Genomic DNA, 19,693 nt, shown 5'->3' with positions numbered 1-19,693 from the left:
GAGTTTGCAGGGATTTGTAGTCTTGCATGATGTCTACGTTGATGCTAATTAGCATTTTCTAATCTGAGCATAAATAGAGCCAAATATATTGATAAGTCTCCTTGTCCGAGAGATTTACATGGTTAGCAAAATGTCAAGCCTACACGAAACACAGACGTTATTTTAAGTGTTTCTAAAATCCCCTAAGGGAAAAATGAATGGTGAAAAAACGATTGGAGCCATTTCCCTCTTTGACCGCAAGGTTTTATGGTTATGACACCTCCATTGTGGTGCTCTATGGTCTAGGCTAGTCGGTCATCACTTCCACAAAGTCATAAACCCTGCCTATGTCTACAATTAATTTTCTTATAGATGCACTATGCAGAAATCCCTCAGCCATTTCCAGGTTGCTAAAATTCTAATAGTTCACCTCATTTCAGTTTGTTACAAAACAAGCAAGTAAAGTGTAGAGAATCATTGTACCATCTAAACCGCTATGAAACATATTTTCCATAACCCCAAAATATTGTATTTTCAGCTGTTTGAAGCTGGTGTAAAAAAACGAAAGTAAAAAATGCAAAAACAAAACTGAAAGAACGGGAAGTATAGAAATAGTGCACATAGAACAGATCTACCTCTTCTTAGACTTGCGTTCAATGAAAGACATAAAACACATTTAAGTGAATTGTTTCCCAAAAAGTTAAATATTGCAGCTTTAAATTGTGATTTTAAACCTAACCTTAACCATACTGATAATACCTAACCCTAATCTTAAATTAAGACCAAATAGCACATTTTTTTTTCATGAATTTTTACCATACAGCCAATGTTGACTTTGTGGCTGTAGTAACTAGTGGAAAATCCAGTCTAGTCAGCAATAATGGAAGGCAAGTTTAAAAAACTACACTGTCAAAAATCTTAGTGTATGATGTTGGATCGTTGTTCAGGGATGACAGTAATTATTCTTAATTTCTTAATGTATTGGATTATGTGTTCTGACTCTTATATTGGTAAAATAGTGTTATTCTATCATGTATGTATTCAAATAGCTACAGTTTTCTTAACGGAACATGTCTAATTCAGAAGTGTCAGATAGAACCTCATGGCTGGACCCAGATTGACATTTCAGAGCCATAAGGTTCTATCTGCGATTGCACCCCCCTAAAAAAAAACGAATTTACAAATGTCTCAGGATTTTGATACTCTGCACTTTAGGTACCTTTAAGACCTTAATGGCTTATTAAAGAGAAATTCACTACAAATCAGTTCTGAGATCTGAAAACTATATTGCACAGGTAGAACCTTATCTTCCCAAAGTCATTTCATAGGCTACACACACACACACACACACACACACTTTCTAATGTGAAACAATATACTTATTATTGAGGATTGTGGATATTAAAAAAAAACTCCCCCTCGCCAAACATGGTTACCTGACCAAACACGAATTTGCATGTTTACACAAGTCCAATTACATAATTTTCTATGTATATAAAATGATAAATGAGAATCACATGGTGTGACATGATATCCTGTGACTTCCTCATTCATGTATTCCTCTGCTGACTTGGGCTTATTCAATCCAAGCAGGAAATAATGCTCACATAAGCAACTCTGAGGAACAGGGCATTGTGCTGCGCTATACACTTGGTTAACCAGAAAAAAACAGAAGGCTAGAGTATAGTAGGAACAAAGATAACATTAGCTGTACGCACACAACTACTGCAGTAGAAGTCACAGCATCAGCAAACTAAAAAAACAGCACAAAAAGAAAGTTAGTCTCAGCTATGTGGTCATTGGCCATGTGAGGCCGGGCTTTGTATAATGGACAATCTGATCTGTTTGGAGCCTCTGAACACACACACACACTAATTAAAATAATATCTTCTAAAAGGCTTTATTTCACCAGAGTTCTGAGAAAAGTTATGTCCTTGAGGTGACAGTGGCTGTAAAAATAAATTAAGTTAAAGATAAACAAGGCAAGGTTCCCGTAAAAAGATTTACAGTTTAGAACTTGGACTATAAACCCACAAGTCGTTGTTGGGAAATAATTTACCCTCAGCTTTTGTAAGACATACTGCCTACCAAGGCCTTGTTTAGACTTGACCTGAAGTGAGTAAAGGGAAAGTTGGGGGAAAGGTATTTCTCCACCTGAATAGTCAGCTAGCTTGGGCTGCTCAGTCAATAACCTCAGGGGTTTCTGTATGTGCATAATCCTAACCCTAATGTGATGTTGGCAGATGAGTTGCAAAGATAGACTGACGTCAACAAAACTACTCCTACAGTAAGTCTAGTTTAAGCAATTCAACCTAAAAGCAAAGGACATTGAGACTAAGGAGGAGCTTATAAAAGAAATGTGACTAAAAACATAAGCAACAGTGAAAGTGTGAGGGCTTCAAACCAAGGATCAGTTCCCTACTAGTCGGAGTAGGATGTGTGAGCCCGAGGGCAATATAATAGCTTTATACACATCCCCTAACAGGTTAAAAGTGGAGAAAGTGGATCCATTTGTGGTTTCAGGGTGGGTGGGAAAGGAGTTGGGTGCAGTTGAATCAGTGAAGGTAACCTGTAGTGGTCTTGTGATATGTTTGTTTTTTTCTGCCCAGATGGAGCATTGGTCAACATCTGTTTCTTGTTTTGCGCTTAGGAATAGGGCACTACTGAAAGGAGTGATTGATTTCTGGTGTAGTGTTAATTGTGGAGGTGGAGCAATTGAATTTGAAGTTTGGCGTTCGTGACGCCTGCTGTTTGATGCAACGCAGACCCGGTGGTGAGCGTGGTGAAACGAGTCACAGTCAGTCGTTTTGAGTCAGTGTCTTTTTCCAATAAAGTCATGTTAGAATATATCAGTGTCTGTTAGAGCTTTTCTGCTGAATCCACAGCAGTGTCTCAGGTGCAACATTTATGGACAGGTTGCAGCAGTGTGTAGGAGGGAGATTCCAAGTTGTGGGAAGTGTTCAGGAGGGCATAGGACAGAGGATTGTGTAGTTTCGATGGATAAAGTTGTGTGTGCCAACTGTAGGGGGTGTCCATTTTGCTGGGAATCAGAAGTGTCTGGTGCGAAAGAGGCAGGTTGAAGTGGCCAGAGTAGTGCAGAAGTTGTCGTATGCTGAGGCAGTGAAGAAAGTAGAGGAGGATGGGTCAAGGGTGAGGGATCCTGAGAGGATCCCTGTGAGTAGTAGATCTGTGCCAGCACAGAGGGATAGGCCAATGAGTGATATATACTTCAGTAACGTTGGCTTCTTAGCATTCATAGCAATGGTTCTCAACTGTACTGCAGAAATCACTGAAAATAGATGTTGGCAGCTGCAGAGAAGTACATTTGACTTCAGAAGATTTACAGGGTGTGTTGAGCAGTGGTGTCCCGTCCTCCCAGGCCGTTGGCATGGTGCAGGAGCAGATAAGGTCAAAGTAGTGAAATGGGGTAGTGGGGGTTTTTCACAAAAAAAATTGTATCAAAGTATAATGGATTTATATTATATTCCAGTTGGGGGCAGTAATGCAACATATTGGATGCCAACCGCTATTAAACATTGATGTCACCCATTAAATCCACACCAATCAGTGTAGATGAACTGGAGGAAACAGGTTAAAAATATACTTTTAAGCCTTGAGACATGGATTGTGTATGTGTGCCATTCAGAGGGTAAATGGGCAAGACACAAGATTTAAGTGCCTTTGAACGAGGTAATGTAGTAGGGGCCAGGCACACTGGTGTCAAGAACTGAAACGCTGCTGTGTTTTTCCACACACAACAGTTTCCTGTGTGTTAGTCAACAATGGTCCACCACCCAAAGGACATCCAGCCAACGTGGCACGACTGTGGGGAGCATCGGAGTCAACATGGACCAGCATCCCTGTGGAACGCTTTCGACACCTTGTAGAGTCCATGCCCCGGAGATTTGTGGCTGTGTTGAGGACAAAAGTGGTCAATATTAGGAAGGTGTTTCTAATGTTCTGTACACTCAGAGGTTGGAATAATACTGTGAAAATGCCTTTTTAATGTAAGAGCTGTTTGAAAACTTGGATGGAGCTTTTGGCCTGCCTGAAGACATCACCATGTGCTAAATTAGTTACACCAATAAGAGTTCCAAACATCTCTGCCAATAACAGCTACTCAGACCACTTCCAGACAGTCCTAGGAAAATGCTTGCTTCAGAAATTGTTTTAAATTAAAATGGTCAAAAGCAATCACAGCAAGGTACATAATTGTTACCCAGAAATTATTTGATGAAGAGAACTCCCAGAATACAGTAGCCCTTTATTAGTATTGCACATGGAGGGGGCATATAAATAACGGGTAATTTGACGCCTTTTTTTTCTTCAAACAACTTTATTTCCCATGATTTACTGCAGTTAAAAAACCTCTGGTGTCTGAGCTGCCAACTAGAATTAAACGTCCCCCTTAGGTATAATCTGTTGTGTAGCCATTACCGCAATTGAGTTTAAGAAAAAAAAACAAAAAAAAACTTGCTAATCCAAAATAGAGAAATGTATGTTAGAAGTGGGATCGATTAATAGGGCTGTCATAACATGATAATTTATTTGACAGCAGCATTGAGTGTGTTGGAAATTAGCCGCCTTATATGTAAAAGTATAACATTTATTTATTTCTGCCTTAACCAATGATCTGTGTCTCTCTTAGTGGTAATACAACGATGGAAGAAACGTGATCTGTGTATTGGCCTATGGTTTACATAAACACATATAAAAGAAAACTCTCAGTATATTGTATGCTCTAAAATAAAATGCATCCCAACAAGTTAGGAGAAGCATTTGAATTGCACTATAGAAGGGTTAGCTGACAACGTCACAAACGATGCGCACGCTTCTAATGGGGCTTGTGGAGACTCGTTTCATCTTGTTCTTGATACCATGTCTTGAGGTATTTTGACGTTACGTATATGCTAGATAGCTAACCAACAACTAACAATGTATTTGAGTGCTCATCGTGCAAATGTATTCGTTTTCAATAAACATTGAAGACGAAATAAAGTTTACATGTCAACAATCTAAGCCAACCCCATCTGTTTTGCACCATAGCTGCGCACGCGTCATTTTGTTGCTAAACAACCAGTCTCTAGCATCCTCCAGGTTGAAATTAATTTAGCTATGGTTTACATCCCAAAATCCCATACATTGAGTCTTGCTTGTTTCTCTTGACTACTACAATTATGATTTGTGCATCTTTAATCTTAACAGGTGTTGTTTGACGCAAGCATCTTGAGGACCATGTTCTTAGACTAATTGATAAGCACTGAAAAATAGACTTAGTCATATGTATATAGCCTACACATGGCTCTAATCTGAGCCAATAAATCATGATCAACTGGTTGCACAAGGTCCAGGAAGTTTCACTCAATCAGAATGACCAACCCAATTGTATTACTAGCTAGTCTACTGAATTAAAGACCCACTACCTTTTATTCTGGGAAAGTAACAACCTGCAACAACTCTGTTCCACAAAGATTACAGGTAGTTGAACATTTTTAATGGATGCGGTTCCTCATGCAAAGTGAAAACTACAATGCATGTTGAGAAGATTTGATTGCCCTTTTGGATGTAGGAGTATTTCCCTGAAACAGTTTCATTTCCCCCCAAATCCGATGCCATTCATCCAAATTAATCACAATCTGCAATAACTGTTATATAAAGACAGCTTCCATTGAAATTAACACGTTTTCCATGTGGACCAGCAGTACTTTTAACAGTTACTGACGTGGTTTCAACTTTTTACATTATTTTTCACACAATCAACCATGGTTCTTATTTTCTTGACTTTTATTTTGGAGGGTTGATGTCATGTCCACAGTGATTGAACCGATCATGTATAATAATACAAAAAAAAGTTTGATTCAAAATTTAGAAATGTAAACATCTCAAGATCCTCCCAAATTATACAGGCTGAATGTGGCTCCACGTGTGTCTTTGACTCAATTCCAAATGGACCCCCAGCCACAATATAGCAATGTAGTAATAACACCAAGCCTTTTGGAAGACTGGGTGGATGTTCTGTGTTATTATTGCTTACTTCTACCCAATCCTTTATCTTGATTTTTAAGAAGTGCATGGGGAGTAGGGTGCTGGTGTTTGATTTGGAATTGGGCATTTAATTCAACTAGGTCCCCTTGAAAGCCCCAGAAACTCTGCCTAGTGTGTCATGTTTTGTGTGATGGGCACTCTGTTGTGAATTATTAACAATGCTAATGTCTAAAAATCTCCTATTGTTAATATAAGGATGTTGCACTGAGAACAATGATTTCTCCTGCTCTGAAGTGGAAACTAATGGAATCATTAACATTGCATACGCAAGTAGGACACCCAGCCCTCACACACATCCATACCATCACAAAAGAGCTAAAGTTTGTTTTCACCATTTAGAAAATATATGTGGAAGGTTAAATGAAAATATACAATTATTAATACAACAGTTAGAATGAAGCGCTATAGGTTTAGGATGATTTTAAAAAACGAATCAAATTTCCCTTTGCAGCGCACTCTCTGGTTATTTTCTTGGTTTATAGGAGAGAGGTAAAGTGTATAAAAAAGGCAGCCTCCTCTTCTTTCTTTCCATTGGCTGGCGGACTCCATCACGCAATTGCTTTTGCCTCTGGCAAGAATGCCTCCCAGTACTTTATCAGCTAAAAAGAGGGAGAAGTACAAGAACATTGTCACTGATGTTCCCAAAACAATTCAGATATTCTTGCCATTGGAAACTGCCTTCTTATACCAAATAACTCATGCGTTATGTAATGCATCTGACCCAGTCTTTATTTAGCAGGGTCCATATTCAAAACATGTCTCAGTATGTGCTTAAATAGGATAAAATACCCCTGTCCATATGAAAGGGCTAAATGTATCCAAGATCAGCAGTCATGTTCTGAGACACTATGAACACAGGCCCAGGTTTACTCCAATGCGCAGAAACTATTACCTGTTGCTGCGACTGTAGCAGAGACTCCAGGTATTTGATGATCTGTTTTTTGAAATCGCGGGCCTTCTCTTTCTGTTAGAAAAAAATTACACAAGTAATAATTGTTTTTATATTCTCTCCATCTTATCCAGCACCTAACCCCCCCGCAGAATAAAAATGTTTTACCTCAAACCTGAGCACCTCCTTGCGAACTGTAGCAGACACTCTGTCAAAGTCTCTCTCATACTGAGTCACCTTGGCCTCCCACTAGGAAAGAGAGGAGTTGAGAAAGGAGGCACAGTTGGTATGTAAGCAATGCACATTTACTTCCCTTTAGGTTACCATTTGGTTTGTATGCTAATGTGTACAGTTGGAGTCAAATCCAGTATACACAGTGGATTTAAAGGATCAAATGTTAAGAAACATTCTAGTGGTGGGCAATGGGTGAAAGGCACAATCTGCAAGTTTAATTTCTGGTAAAAAGTGATGCCATTTTTGGAGGACTGAAAGTAAAAGGAACAGGTGCATTTTATTGGCATTAGTCAAACAGTGACTTTCGTGTCACGTGATTTTTGTATGTACTTGGTCTGGTTGCAACAGGGGACAGAACTTCCTGACCATGTGTTTAAGTCTGAGACATTAGGGCACGATTCAGAAAATGCTTTACGACGAAAAATCCAATTAGACTTTTCGAAAAAAAAAAAATGTATATATATTCCCTCCCTTTTCAATTTGTTTTCTTCCATTTGGTGCCTGATGAACACAACCCTGAGAGACAGAAGGTGTCGGGCAGCGCTCTACCTCAGTGATGTCATCCTTGGCCTGCTGCAGCTTGTCAGGCTTGTTGGCCCACAGCAGCTTGGCCTCTGTCTCCCTCTTTTTCTGCAGCATGTTCTGAGCATCCTGCCAGCGCTGCCACGACTTCATCCGCTGGTCAAAGGAGGCCTTAGGACAGAAACGCACACCGTTTAACGGTCTCATCTCAGGGTGACAGTTATTATGGTGTGTTGCCTATAGCTGCATCTGAAAACGTTACTCTTATTAGGGCTGTGGCAGTCATTACATTTTGTCAGCCAAGTTATTGTCATGCAAAAGACTGACGGTTTCACGGTAATTGACCATTAATTAACAAGCACGTTTAGCTTCACCAGGCCTCCACACATACAGGCCTACATGCCTTTGGAACATCTACATTTAAAAAAGTAATATACACCATAAAATGTTTATTTTAGTCAGGTCTAAAGAAACACGAAGAGAATGTATTTCAGAAGAATAGAATGAGTTAGCCTACTGTATGTAATCTGACTATGGGTCTGTTAAGAAATGCTTAAAGTCCTGTGCCATTATTGTATATGGAACAAAAATATAAATCGCAACACGCAACAATTTCAAAGATTTTGCTAAGTTACAGTTAATAAAGGAAGTCAATTTAAATAACTTCAATAAGCCCTAATCTACGGATTTCCCATAACTGGGCACTGGGGAGCCAGGCCCAGCCAATCAGACAGCAGACAGCAGGAGCGGTAGAGATACTCTGAATGATCGGCTATGAAAAGCCAACTGACATTTACTGAGGTGCTGACCTGTTGCACCCTCGACAACTACTGTGATTATTATTATTTGACCATGTGGGTTAATTATTGAACATCTTGGCCATGTTCTGTTGTAATCTCCACCCGGCACAGCCAGAAGAGGACTGGCCCACCCCTCATAGCCTGGTTCCTCTAGGTTTTGGCCTTTCTAGGGAGTTTTTCCTAGCCACCGTGATCATATTTTCACCCATCAGACTATTCTCAATTTAATCTTTACTAATATGTCATTTGTTTGTTAGGCTCTGTTGTTAGGCTTTGAAACATCCACAATGACCATGTTTTACACCGTTTCAACCTGCTGTTAAACATCAGTGAGGTAAGTTTCGAAATCATGTTTTGATGATAGTGTTATGTTATTTTCGATTGCATTTGCATTGATGTCAGAGTGGTTAGAGGGACAATAGAGCAAAGAGTACCAGGTCATTAGGACCTGATGGTCATTAGCAAGATGGGTACTACCAACATGTCCAGAGTTCATAAGAGGAGATTACCGTGACTCCACAGTCACATGGAATTTTACTGCGGTCATGTCACGACTGCGGGTGTCGTGGTAATACGGTCACCGCAACAGCCTTAGTCATAGTCAAATCGCTTCCTCAGTCCTTGTTTCCTTAATACTTCACTCTCAAAGTGCCCTTACCTCCAATGTGCTTTGAGAAAGGGGAAAGAACTGGAGGAAAAAAGGACGAGGAAACAAGGATTTAACAGCTTTTAACATTTTCAGACACAGCCTTTGTTATGCCATTGACTCTCTGTAGGTACCCGGACGGATCCCAGCAGGCGGATGTAGTCGGCGAGCAGCTCGGCGAAGCAGAACGAGTCGCTGGCTGCCTGCTCTTGGTGCAGCTGCTCCATCTTGTCCTCCACCTCGGCAAGCTGGGAGAGGGCTCTGGACAGGGCCGTGTTGTCCTCCGAGCTGCCCAGCATCGCCACGCTCTTGGCAAAGCCCCCCGTGTTTACCGACAACTCTGGGGGAAGTAGAGCGGGGGAGTTAAGCATGTGCCGCTTAAAGCCTATTGTGTGTAGTTTGGTGGGAAAAAGGGACAGCAAGAAGACATATTTTCCACACACAATAGGTGGCCATGCACTGCTTATAGCCTTGTGTCCGTCTGAGTCTGTCCGATAAAACACTTATATTCCATTGTACCGTACCTTTCCTGTGTCCGACCAGAGAGTCCACCATGATGTGGAGCTTCCTCAGCTGCTGGTCCTCAGCCTCCACTTCCTGCAGTTTCTCCTCGAACCACTGGTAACACAGCATGACACAGGCAACCACACATTAGAGCCGCAACGGTTGTATCTATTATGCAAGATAGTGGGTGCATTCGTTTTAGTGACGCTGGGTCCATTCGCCTGGATGGGTGGAGATTTCACTTTAAAATAAGCACACTCCGCCACTGGGGCTACAGGCGAGGTAAAACGAACACACCCAGTCAAATGGAGACTGTGTCAGTGGAGGGAGACTCACCACGTCCGACTCGTTCATTTTGATGGTCATCTTGCTGATGGAGTCTGTAGCCCTGTTGATCATCTTCAGGAAGCCGGCGCCGCTCAGAGCCTGGGTGTTGTGAGCCCTGGGCATCTACAATACACACACACACCCTAAGAGTCACATCAGGGTCGCATTCATTAGTGCACAACGTAGCAAAATGCTTTGCAGTCAGGTCTCTTGTTGTCAATTCAGGCAGTCAATTGAAATGGCTGCAAATTCACGTATGGAAAAATCCGAATTGAAAATGGACGGCGCTCTGAAATTCTTGAATCAGACACCAACCCTGATGCACTTGCACACATGGATGACAAGTCTGAACAATTTGGGATAATATATATCACTTAGCGTGTGAAAATGTAACAGAAAGCCTGTCAAGCATTTAACAGAAAATGGGACAGCAGGGTCCTGAGACATTAAATGGGGCATGTGCAGTGCAAGCACCTCTTGTGTGTGGATAAACAGACAGTATCTTTGTGTGAGGGTGGTGCACGCACACAAGCCGAGCTTACATCGTCTCTCTCCAAGAATTCTCTGACATCAGGGTCTTGTAGCAGCGATGGGTGGAACACCACTCTCTGCAGATACCTTTTGGGATGACAAAACCAAACAAATCAAAACATTTCACGACAATTAAATTGGAGCCATTTAGTCCGAACTTCTTATTGACCTCCCAACTTTTTGCATACTACCATGACAAACCAAGTCCCTATGCAATGGCTCATTAAAATGTGCTCATCTGCAAGTTATACTATCACGGTTCCAAGTCTACTGCTACCCATCACCGTTTTGCCAATACAGGAAACCTCAAGAGGAAAGCCTATTCGGTACCTCTCCAGAGCCGCCCGCCTCCTCTCCACAAACTCAGCCGACGAGTTGTCCTCTTTTCCCACTTTGACTTTAGTCATTCCTGTCCGAAACATGACAAATCAATTAGGCTAAAACACACATACAATGGTCAAAACCAGGACAAACACATCAATAGGTCAAAGACCCACGAACCAAAATTGATCCTTTGGCAAGTCCCGCCCCCTGTAGCTACTGTTATCATTTAGGTATTAGTGGAAAATGCATGACTCCCATTGAGAAACTATGAATGATTTGCTGCCTAAAGCGACATTAACTCAAGGTATCCAATTATGCGTATACTATAGATTACCCATAATGCTCTTCTCAGGCGGCGGGGGCACAATGTAGCCGTTCAGCGTGTGTTTATCCGAGAGCTTCTCGTAGAGGCCTAAGAAGTCACTGAAACGCCGGCGCACTGTGAACGTCTTACTGCGGAACATGGGCAGTGTGGTCTAAAAGAGAGAGGAGTGGAGATGCAAAGTGTTAGCTAAGGGGTAAAGAAGACACTGAACTGGAAAAGGCTAAATGTTTAGAAAATGTTACATTGATATTACCTGTGTGGAGACTTTGTAGGCCATGTAAGCGTTCATGCCATCCCCTGTAGAATGAAAGACAATTATTAACTGGACAAATATTCTAAGGGGTAAAACCAACATCAGTTTTAAACTTCTTGGTTTGACCCCTTTTATCGTTGCATGTTACTTTTGTTTTAAAAAATATGACCTCCACGTATTACATTGATATGGGTAGTTTGGTAGCGATCATAAGCAGAGTAACAGAAGGGTATACTTTATACTGTACTGGAGGACATCCACTGAAAATTACAATATCTTTACCATGAAAGAACTAGAAAATGTCAGTCTTTAGAAAAGCAGTTGACAGGAAGAACCAATCAGATCTACAGCTCTATTGCTGGCTACGCCCTTCACTCTCACTTCAGAGAAAGGAAGGAGAGGAACCAGGAAAAGAGAAGCAGCAGGCATTGAGAGAAAGAGGAAGCCGTTTATTTTTTTACGACAACACTGATGCAGGGTTCAGCATAATAGGTGTCATTTTCACAAAAGGAAGAAAACGGTGAAACTCACCAACTTTCTCTGGATTGGTTATTGAGATATTCAGCTCAAATTTGTCCTCAACCTCCTCTTCCAACTGCATATAGTAGAGACAAAATGGTCATTCAAATCAGTCAATTGCCATTATCTGAAATGTTTTCACAACAAGTTCACATACAAAATAGTGATGTTGTATTGTTGGACCCAGACAATTTAGAGTAAGAACTATACTAAACACAAATATAAAATGCAACATATATATTTAAAAAAAAGTGTTGGTTCCATGTTTCATGAGCTGAAATAAAAGATCCCAGACATTTCAGGGACAAATTTGTTAGTTAGTGAGCATTTCTCCTTTGCCAAGATAATCAATCCACCTGACAGGTGTTGCATATCAAGAAGCTGATTAAACAGCATGATCATTACACAGGTGCACCTTGTGCTGGGGGAGAATATAAGGACACTAAAATATGCCGTTTTATCACAACAATGCCACAGATGTCAACTTTGCACAGCTATTAGAGGAGTGGGACAACATTCCACAATCAACAGCCTGATCAACTCTATGTGAAGGAGATGTGTTACGCTGCATGAGGCAAACGGTGGTCACACCAAATACTGACTGGTTGTCTGATCCACATCCCTACTTTTTTATATTTTTTTATCCTGTTACTAACAGATGCATATCTGTATTCCTAGTCATGTGAAATCCATAGATTAGGGCCTAATTAAATGTATTGCAAATGACTGATTTCCTTATAACTGGTACTGTACATACACACATGTAAATACATTTTCCTTGATTACTTTCTAATCCTACCACCCGTCCCCAAATTGGAGAAAACTAGTGAACAACAACTTAAGCTTCTACTTTCAGCTTTTATTTATATATACACACACTATATGCATTTTATGGGCACAGTCTATTTTACAATAGTTATATTTTGTTTGTTTTTACTTATGTCCTTCCTCTAACCTCAACAATCTATTTCTTTCACAAAAGTTCTGAACCTATATATATTTTACAGACATGGTATGTTTTAAATTAGTTAGCTTGTTGTTATTAGTTCCACCCTTCAGCTCCATTCAACCCCTCCCAGCTATCTCTTAACACCATCCATATTGGATTTCTACCTCCTCCAGGGTCTTGGGTTGCGGTTTGGAAGCACTTGTTGAGACTGAGGGAGCAGGGGCAGAGGCAGAGGGCTTGCCTGCCTCTTTCTTTTTTCTGTCATTCCTAGGGCTGTCCAGAGACAGCTCTACAGTGGCTTCTGAAAGAGGGGAGCAGAAAAAAAGAGAGAAAGAGCAATGAGGGTAGTAAGACTAAAATGTAATGGTATTGGAGACAGTCACGCTTTTTCAAATTTAAGTTAATTGGAGTAAATTCCCACATTTCCAATTTACCCCAAACCTGTTTATTTTCTTTGCATCAGTAGAACCACTGAGAACCACTGCGAACCTGCTGGTTGCCACAAACTCACTCAAAGGTCTGGAAGATCTGACTACAATAGAGGCACCGTCTCTGTCAGGGAATAGTGATAACAGCACTATTCTTCCAGACTAAATCATAGTCAATATTTTCTGAGATTGTGGTGGAAAAGCCAATGGGAGAATCAATTGAAGATTGACTGATATTTCACTCCCGTCTTTTGGTCAGGTGAGTGTGTTTGAGTCCACGTGAGAGGGGCCACATTCCTTATGATCAACACCAGGAAGGTACTACTCTGTCTGTTTATTAATGTGAGTGAGGTGTCAGCAAAGGACACTCCTGTTCCAGCTTTCCTCTTCCTAACGGCACAACGCTGAGACAGCAGTTTCCTTATCAGCCCAAATGGCGTGCACACACACCGTTTTTGTTCATTTCACTGCTTGTTTCAAGCCCTCAGCAAATATAGGACGTTAAAATGTATCATTTGAAATATATGATTAATAATCTGTAAATTCTTACCTGCAAATATATCAGGTTCCTCATCGGAGTGGACCCCGTTGGTCTTGGAGTTGACGGAAACAGTACTGACTGCACTAGGGAGAGTAGTGATGGCCTCCTCAGTGAATATATCAGTGGGGTCCTCTTTGTAGTTGTCACTCAGAGGCCCGCAGACATTGCTAGCTTTGGCCACTGGTGCAAGTGCTTCTTTGAAGACATCATTCTGAGGTTTCTTCGAGGCTTCACCCAGTGGGTCGCTGAAGAGGTCCTCATCAGGTTCGTCGAAGATGCTAGTTTGTTGTTGCTTGGCAGTGTTACTTTGTCGTGGTTCAGCGAAAAGTTCGCTGGGCTCATCGTCAAAAAGGTCACTCGGTGGCTCCTGGGGCATCGCAGCAACCAGTGTTTTGACTTCACTGAGTGGAGTGTCGTTGATAATGTCAGCCAATGGGTCGATGTCAGGTTTGGGAGGCTCCTTTAGGTCGTCGCTTGCTGGTTCCATAAGGAAGTCAACCATTGGAGCACCAGATGCATTGCTTGCTGGTTGCATAAGGAGATTCGTCGGAGCACTAGATGCCTCGCTTGCTGGTTCCATAAGGAGGTCCACCATTGGAGCACTAGATGCCTCGCTTGCTGGTTCCATAAGGAGGTCCATTGGAGCACTAGATGCCTCGCTTGCTGGTTCCATAAGGAGGTTCATCATTGGAGCACTAAATGCCTCGCTTGCTGGTTCCATAAGGAGGTCCACCATTGGCGCACTAGATGCCTCGCTTGCTGGTTCACTAAGGATGTCCATCACTGGAGGACTAGATGCTTCACTCAGTGGTTTGGTTGAACTTGCGATGTCACTTGCAGACAGCGAAGGGTCCATCTTTATCTCCAATGGGTTATCCTGGAGATGAAGAAAGAACAGCATTTCTCAAATCATGCAAATAAGCAAGGTTGCAGCAGCAACAGCAAAGACACTTGCGTCTCTGTCACATTTTACAATTGATTTAACATCCATGTGAATTCCACCCAAACTACATAAGAGTCAAAGATTTAAAACAAATACAAATAACTATTCCACATAAAAATGAGTCTAACTGCACAGGAGAAATAGAGAACTTACCAGGAATAACACAAAACGTCTGTCGGGTCTACACAGATAAATACATGTCTACCACAACTTCTAAGAGGAGGAATTCAATGTTTTTCAGGAATCAAAGATTGCGTTCAGAAGCCAGATTGAAGAATTCAAACTTGGGATCTATGGAAAACTTCCTGGTAGTGAGCATGTGGCCACATCTGAGACTCACATGACTGGAGGCTGAGCTTTAGCCTCCCTTCCTGTACTTTTACAGCAATATGAGGTTCACTTGACATGTGCAAACTCCAGGGTGTGACCTATACTCAAACTTGCCTTGCCCTCCTACACCCTGAGTGAGTAATTTAGCTGACAAAGCTGTTGGGTTCACCGACAGAGGTTTTTAGAAAAGTTTGCACAAGAATCTAAAACAGGGGAGCTTTGGAGCAGGTAGGGACAGTTCACTCCAAAATCAAAGCTTTTCAGGAAAGTACTCTACTGTCAGGATAAATCCACATCATGGGTTGTGTAGATCATGGGTTGGGTTACAAGGGGGGGGGGGGGGGGGGGGGGGGGGGTCACAGCACTTAGAATGCAGCTATAAAGTAAGTAGGCACGTGCTCATCTAACATCTTATTCTAAAAAACCATGGGCATTAATAAGGAGTTGATTCCCCTTTGCTATAGCAGCCTCCACTCTTCTGAGAATATTGGAACATTGCTGCGGGGATTTGCATCCATTCAGCAACAAGAGCATTAGCGAGGTCGGGCACTAATGTTAGGCGATTAGGCCTGGCTCGCAGTCGGCGTTCCAATTCACCCCAAAGGTGTTCGATGGGGTGGAGGTCTGTGTAGGCCAGTCAAGTTCATCCACACCGATCTCGACAAACCCTTTCTTTACGGACCTCGCTTTGTAAACAGGGGCATTGTCCTGCTGAAACAAGGGCCTTCCCCAAACTGTTGCCACAAAGTTAAAAACACAGAATCGTCATTGTATGTTGTAGCGTTAAGACTTCCTGTCACTTAATTTCAGTCACAGGAAATATTAACGCTACAGCATACAATGTTGATTCTGTGTTTCTACCTTTGTGACAACAGTTTGGGGAAGGCCCTTTCCATGAAAAACACCCCCAGACCATTATTCCTCCTCCACCAAACTTTACAGTTGGCACTATGCATTGGGGCAGGTAGCATTCTCCTGGCATCCGCCACACCCATATTCATCCGTTGGACTGCCAGATGGTGAAGCATGATTCCTCACTCCAGAGAACACGTTTCCACTGCTCCAAGCTTTACACCAATCCAGCCACCGATTGGCTGTGCGCGTGATGATTTGCGGCTGCTCGGCCATAGAAACCCATTTCATGAAGCTGCTGACGAACAGTTCTTGTGCTGACATCACAACTGCAACGCCATGGTCCTTCTACACACGCTCAATATAAATATTGTCTTATTTTTATATATATACATTTAACTGGGCAAGTCAGTTAAGAACATATTCTTGTTTACAATGATGGCCTACCGGGGAACAGTGGGTTAAAACGGCCTTGTTCAGGGGCAGAACGGCAGATTTTTACCTTGTCAGCTCGGGGATTCGATCCAGCAACCTTACGGTTACAGGCCCAACACTAACCACTAGGCTACCTGCTGCCCCAGTGTCTATCTGCACATACTTGGCCAAATCCTTTATAAATTCTTACACTGAAGTTGTTTGGGGAGGAAAGCTCTTACAGCGTCTTACATAACCAAGCTTCACAGTAGGTATTTGATCTTAATCAAAAAGCAACAGGACCGACAGACTTCTGTTTTCTCCATTCACCCAGCAGGTCAGACGACGGGCACCAACCACACCAGGAATTCTCTTCAGGTATTCAACCTGAACATTTGTCCTCACCACTGAGATGACTCCTTTGAAGGGTGCTCTACTCCAAAGTTCAAAACACAATTTCTATTGTCCGGATTCTTTGAGGCCCATTGCAATCTTCCTCACAGAAATACAATTCATCAAAAACAAGACCACTCCTGGTCACAGACTACATTTTTCCTAACTGCATACTTCACAATTTCCAACAACTCAAACCGGTCTCTCACATACGCATCCTTAAACAAACGCATCCCAACAAGAAGTGATTCATCATCATTCATACACGCATCCTCCACTCCAATTTTAGACAATTTCCTTTTTGTTCCAGTTTTCGATACTACTGTTGTCCATTCTGAACATTCGTATTCACCAACTTTGCTCGACGCGCTGCTTGATTCGATCTCAGCATCCACTTCCGCTACCTTCTTCAAATTCCGAGTGTTTTTTTGAGCAGTGATAGTTTTAATAGGACATGCAACCTCATCTCTCGTGCAATTGATTTCAACGTGATAATTGGTTGTTTTGTCGATGTTGCGTTTCTGTTTAGGTGACCCCCGTAACAAAGCGCAAATGGTTAAGGACTAGGACACTTTAAAAAATGTTTTGACATTGGGTTATTTATCATTAGGTCTTGTCAACCGGACGCAGCGACAGCATTTTCAACGTAAGTTTAAGGAATATAAAATGGAACTTTCAATATTATTTATTGTGGTATTGTACTCAGGTAAAAACCGCTGAATGAGTCCAAAAACGTGCTGTTTATTTTGATGATATACCAGAAAATCCCCCAAAATGGTTTGCCCTGCCTACTATTGATCAAGGTACAGTACTGCTTCCCCGGGGACTTTTGTAAGAGCCACAAAGCTTGCGTTTATTACGGTACGGTTTTGCAAACATAAGGAACGCATCTTTCATATCAGCGAGAAATAATGTTTAACTAAAAAGTTTAATTACTACACACCTTTATAGAGTTAGGGCTAGTGTTCCCACACCGCCATATCTCCATGTTACAGCGCGTGTTTAGGGAAGACCGCTAATTAGCACAAGTGGTCGTCTATCTAGCGTGCTCCGAACGCCTACCTGTGTGTGGAAGGCCGCCAGAAACGTGTTGTGACTGAAAAATACTTCTGGCTGCAACTGTAATAGCAGGTTTAAATAGTGTATATTTAGTATTTGTGAAATTATTTTGATGTGACTTGAAAGTAAAGGGCTTTATGTTTCTAGAACCGTATCGCAATTGAACATTAATTCACGTTTATATGGAGTATTTGGCTGTTTTGGCTGCCCGAGCCAGTCTACCTCTGAAAATAACATGTATTTGGACCTGAATGAGTAAGTTACCGTTAACGGTAGGGCACGCCATACTCGGGGGTAACGTTAGCTGCTCCGGAGAGATGCATATCCGGCTAGTTAGCTAACTAATAGCTTCGTGTCAATGAACCCAATGGATTTCACAGGCCCTTGTTAGCAATGTTTGGCAGCTACAGTAGCTAGCTACTTGGATAACAACCCGGGGAGTGCCGAGTTGTCTAGACAAAATAATAACGTTAGTATGAAATCAACAACAGACACTCACTGCGCCAAGAAAAATGTCTTCTCCGTCATCACTGTCTTGGTCTCCAACTTCGTCAGGCTCCGGTTCCAGGTCCTCGGGAAAGGGAGGGGGACTACGCTCTGAACTGGTCGCCATCTTCATTCAACGCAAACAGACAGACAGCATCATATAAAACTTTTGAGACTGAGGGGAGGCAGAAAAAAATAACACCACCTACCGGCACAAACAATAGTGTGCAAGTGCAGCCTACAATTCGGGGCATTCCTGCATCTGCAGGAACGCCTCCATCACCGAGTATCCAATTGGTTCCTTCATGAACATCCCCCCTCGAGTATCCCATTGGTTCCTGCATGGACGCCCCCACCCCCAGCACCCCTTGTGTTCCTGCAAGAGTATTCTTCAAATGTCATCGCTATGCTATTAATTTAGCATTTCATTAAAATGTCAATGTATTGAAATAAGCACTTTTATTTTGAAGTCCAACCAAATTCAGACCGCAAATTTTAACCTTTATTTAACTAGGCAAGTCAGGTAAAAACAAATTCTTATTTACAATGAAGGCCTACCCTGGCCAAACCCGGACGACGCTGGGCCAATTGTGCGCAGCCATATGGGACTCCCAATCATGACCAGATACAACCTGTGATACTGCCTGGAATCAAACCAGGGACTGTAGTGACGCCTCTTGCACTGAGATGCAGTGCCTTAGACCGCTGCGCCACTCGGGAGCCCAATACAATACAAAGAACAGTGGTTCTCAACTGGTCTTGCCTTGGTACCTAAATTGAACCAGGTTGTCTCAGTCGTGACCCAACATTCGCACCGCGAAAAATATTCGCCAAAATACAATCTGGAAAACTATTTGAATGCTATATTGATGGTAAATGTAGCAACTCTTTCATTGTCAATAATAAAAAAAATCCCCATATTCTTGACAAGGAATCAACCAAAATAGTGCCGCTAATAGCTGTATTGATAATACTGTGATTGAAAAAAAAAAACTGAGATTAAATTATAAAAAAATATGAATGCATTATAATTTCTACACACTTTCTACCTGGTTTAAGTCATTTAGGTTCAGACTGAAGTATTTTTTCATTGTAAAAAAAAAAGTTATTTATTATTTAATTTTTTACTCAGACACCCGCAACCCATTCAAAACCTCGACCCACCAGTTGAGAATCATTGCCATAGAAGAAGGCCAACCAGGTCCGTGACACCTGTGACACTCGCAGACCCAGTGGTGAAACAGAATGTCTGTCTGTCCTTTTGAGTTTTGATGCTGAGTCGTTACCCAACAAAGTAATGTTAGTAATCAGTTATCCCATAGAACCTTTTGTGCTGAATCCACTATGGTGTTTCAGGTGCCAAGTTTATGGTCATGTTGTGTGTAGGATCTGATAGGGTT

At 41.8% G+C, this 19,693-nt stretch overlaps 1 protein-coding gene across 2 annotated transcripts; it reads right to left on the bottom strand.

Annotated features, from left to right (window-relative positions):
* Positions 1-5,992: 5,992 nt before the first annotated feature.
* On the bottom strand, positions 5,993-18,526 carry snx1a (sorting nexin 1a). 2 transcript variants are annotated; one of them, XM_023984856.2, is made up of 15 exons: positions 18,307-18,526; positions 13,826-14,693; positions 13,012-13,148; positions 11,911-11,974; positions 11,380-11,423; positions 11,136-11,277; positions 10,808-10,886; positions 10,489-10,564; positions 9,956-10,069; positions 9,640-9,733; positions 9,250-9,455; positions 7,697-7,840; positions 7,082-7,162; positions 6,917-6,988; positions 5,993-6,623 (listed from the first exon to the last, which is right to left on the bottom strand). In XM_023984856.2, the coding sequence occupies exons 1-15, from the start codon at positions 18,424-18,426 to the stop codon at positions 6,573-6,575; spliced, it is 2,292 nt and encodes a 763-aa protein (XP_023840624.1). In that variant the 5' UTR covers positions 18,427-18,526; the 3' UTR covers positions 5,993-6,572. The 2 variants fall into 2 exon arrangements, with proteins under 2 accessions (XP_023840624.1, XP_023840625.1); XM_023984857.2 differs by lacking the exon at positions 18,307-18,526 and adding an exon at positions 14,913-15,149.
* Positions 18,527-19,693: the final 1,167 nt, after the last annotated feature.

This window comes from Salvelinus sp. IW2-2015, linkage group LG4q.1:29, assembly GCF_002910315.2.
Source record: "Salvelinus sp. IW2-2015 linkage group LG4q.1:29, ASM291031v2, whole genome shotgun sequence".
NCBI classification, from domain to species: domain Eukaryota; kingdom Metazoa; phylum Chordata; class Actinopteri; order Salmoniformes; family Salmonidae; genus Salvelinus; species Salvelinus sp. IW2-2015.
Note: the sequence above shows the minus strand (reverse complement) of the source record. Positions and strands in the feature narration are given on the sequence as shown.

Excerpts from the sequence above, each read along its gene's own strand:
- snx1a (XM_023984856.2), bottom strand. The coding sequence starts at position 18,426 with ATGAAGATGGCGACCAGTTCAGAGCGTAGTCCCCCTCCCTTTCCCGAG. Across the intron at positions 11,424-11,910 it reads AACCAATCCAGAGAAAGTTG|GGGATGGCATGAACGCTTAC; the intron begins GTGAGTTTCACC and ends TTCATTCTACAG. Across the intron at positions 10,887-11,135 it reads GCCTGAGAAGAGCATTATGG|GAATGACTAAAGTCAAAGTG; the intron begins GTAATCTATAGT and ends TGTTTCGGACAG.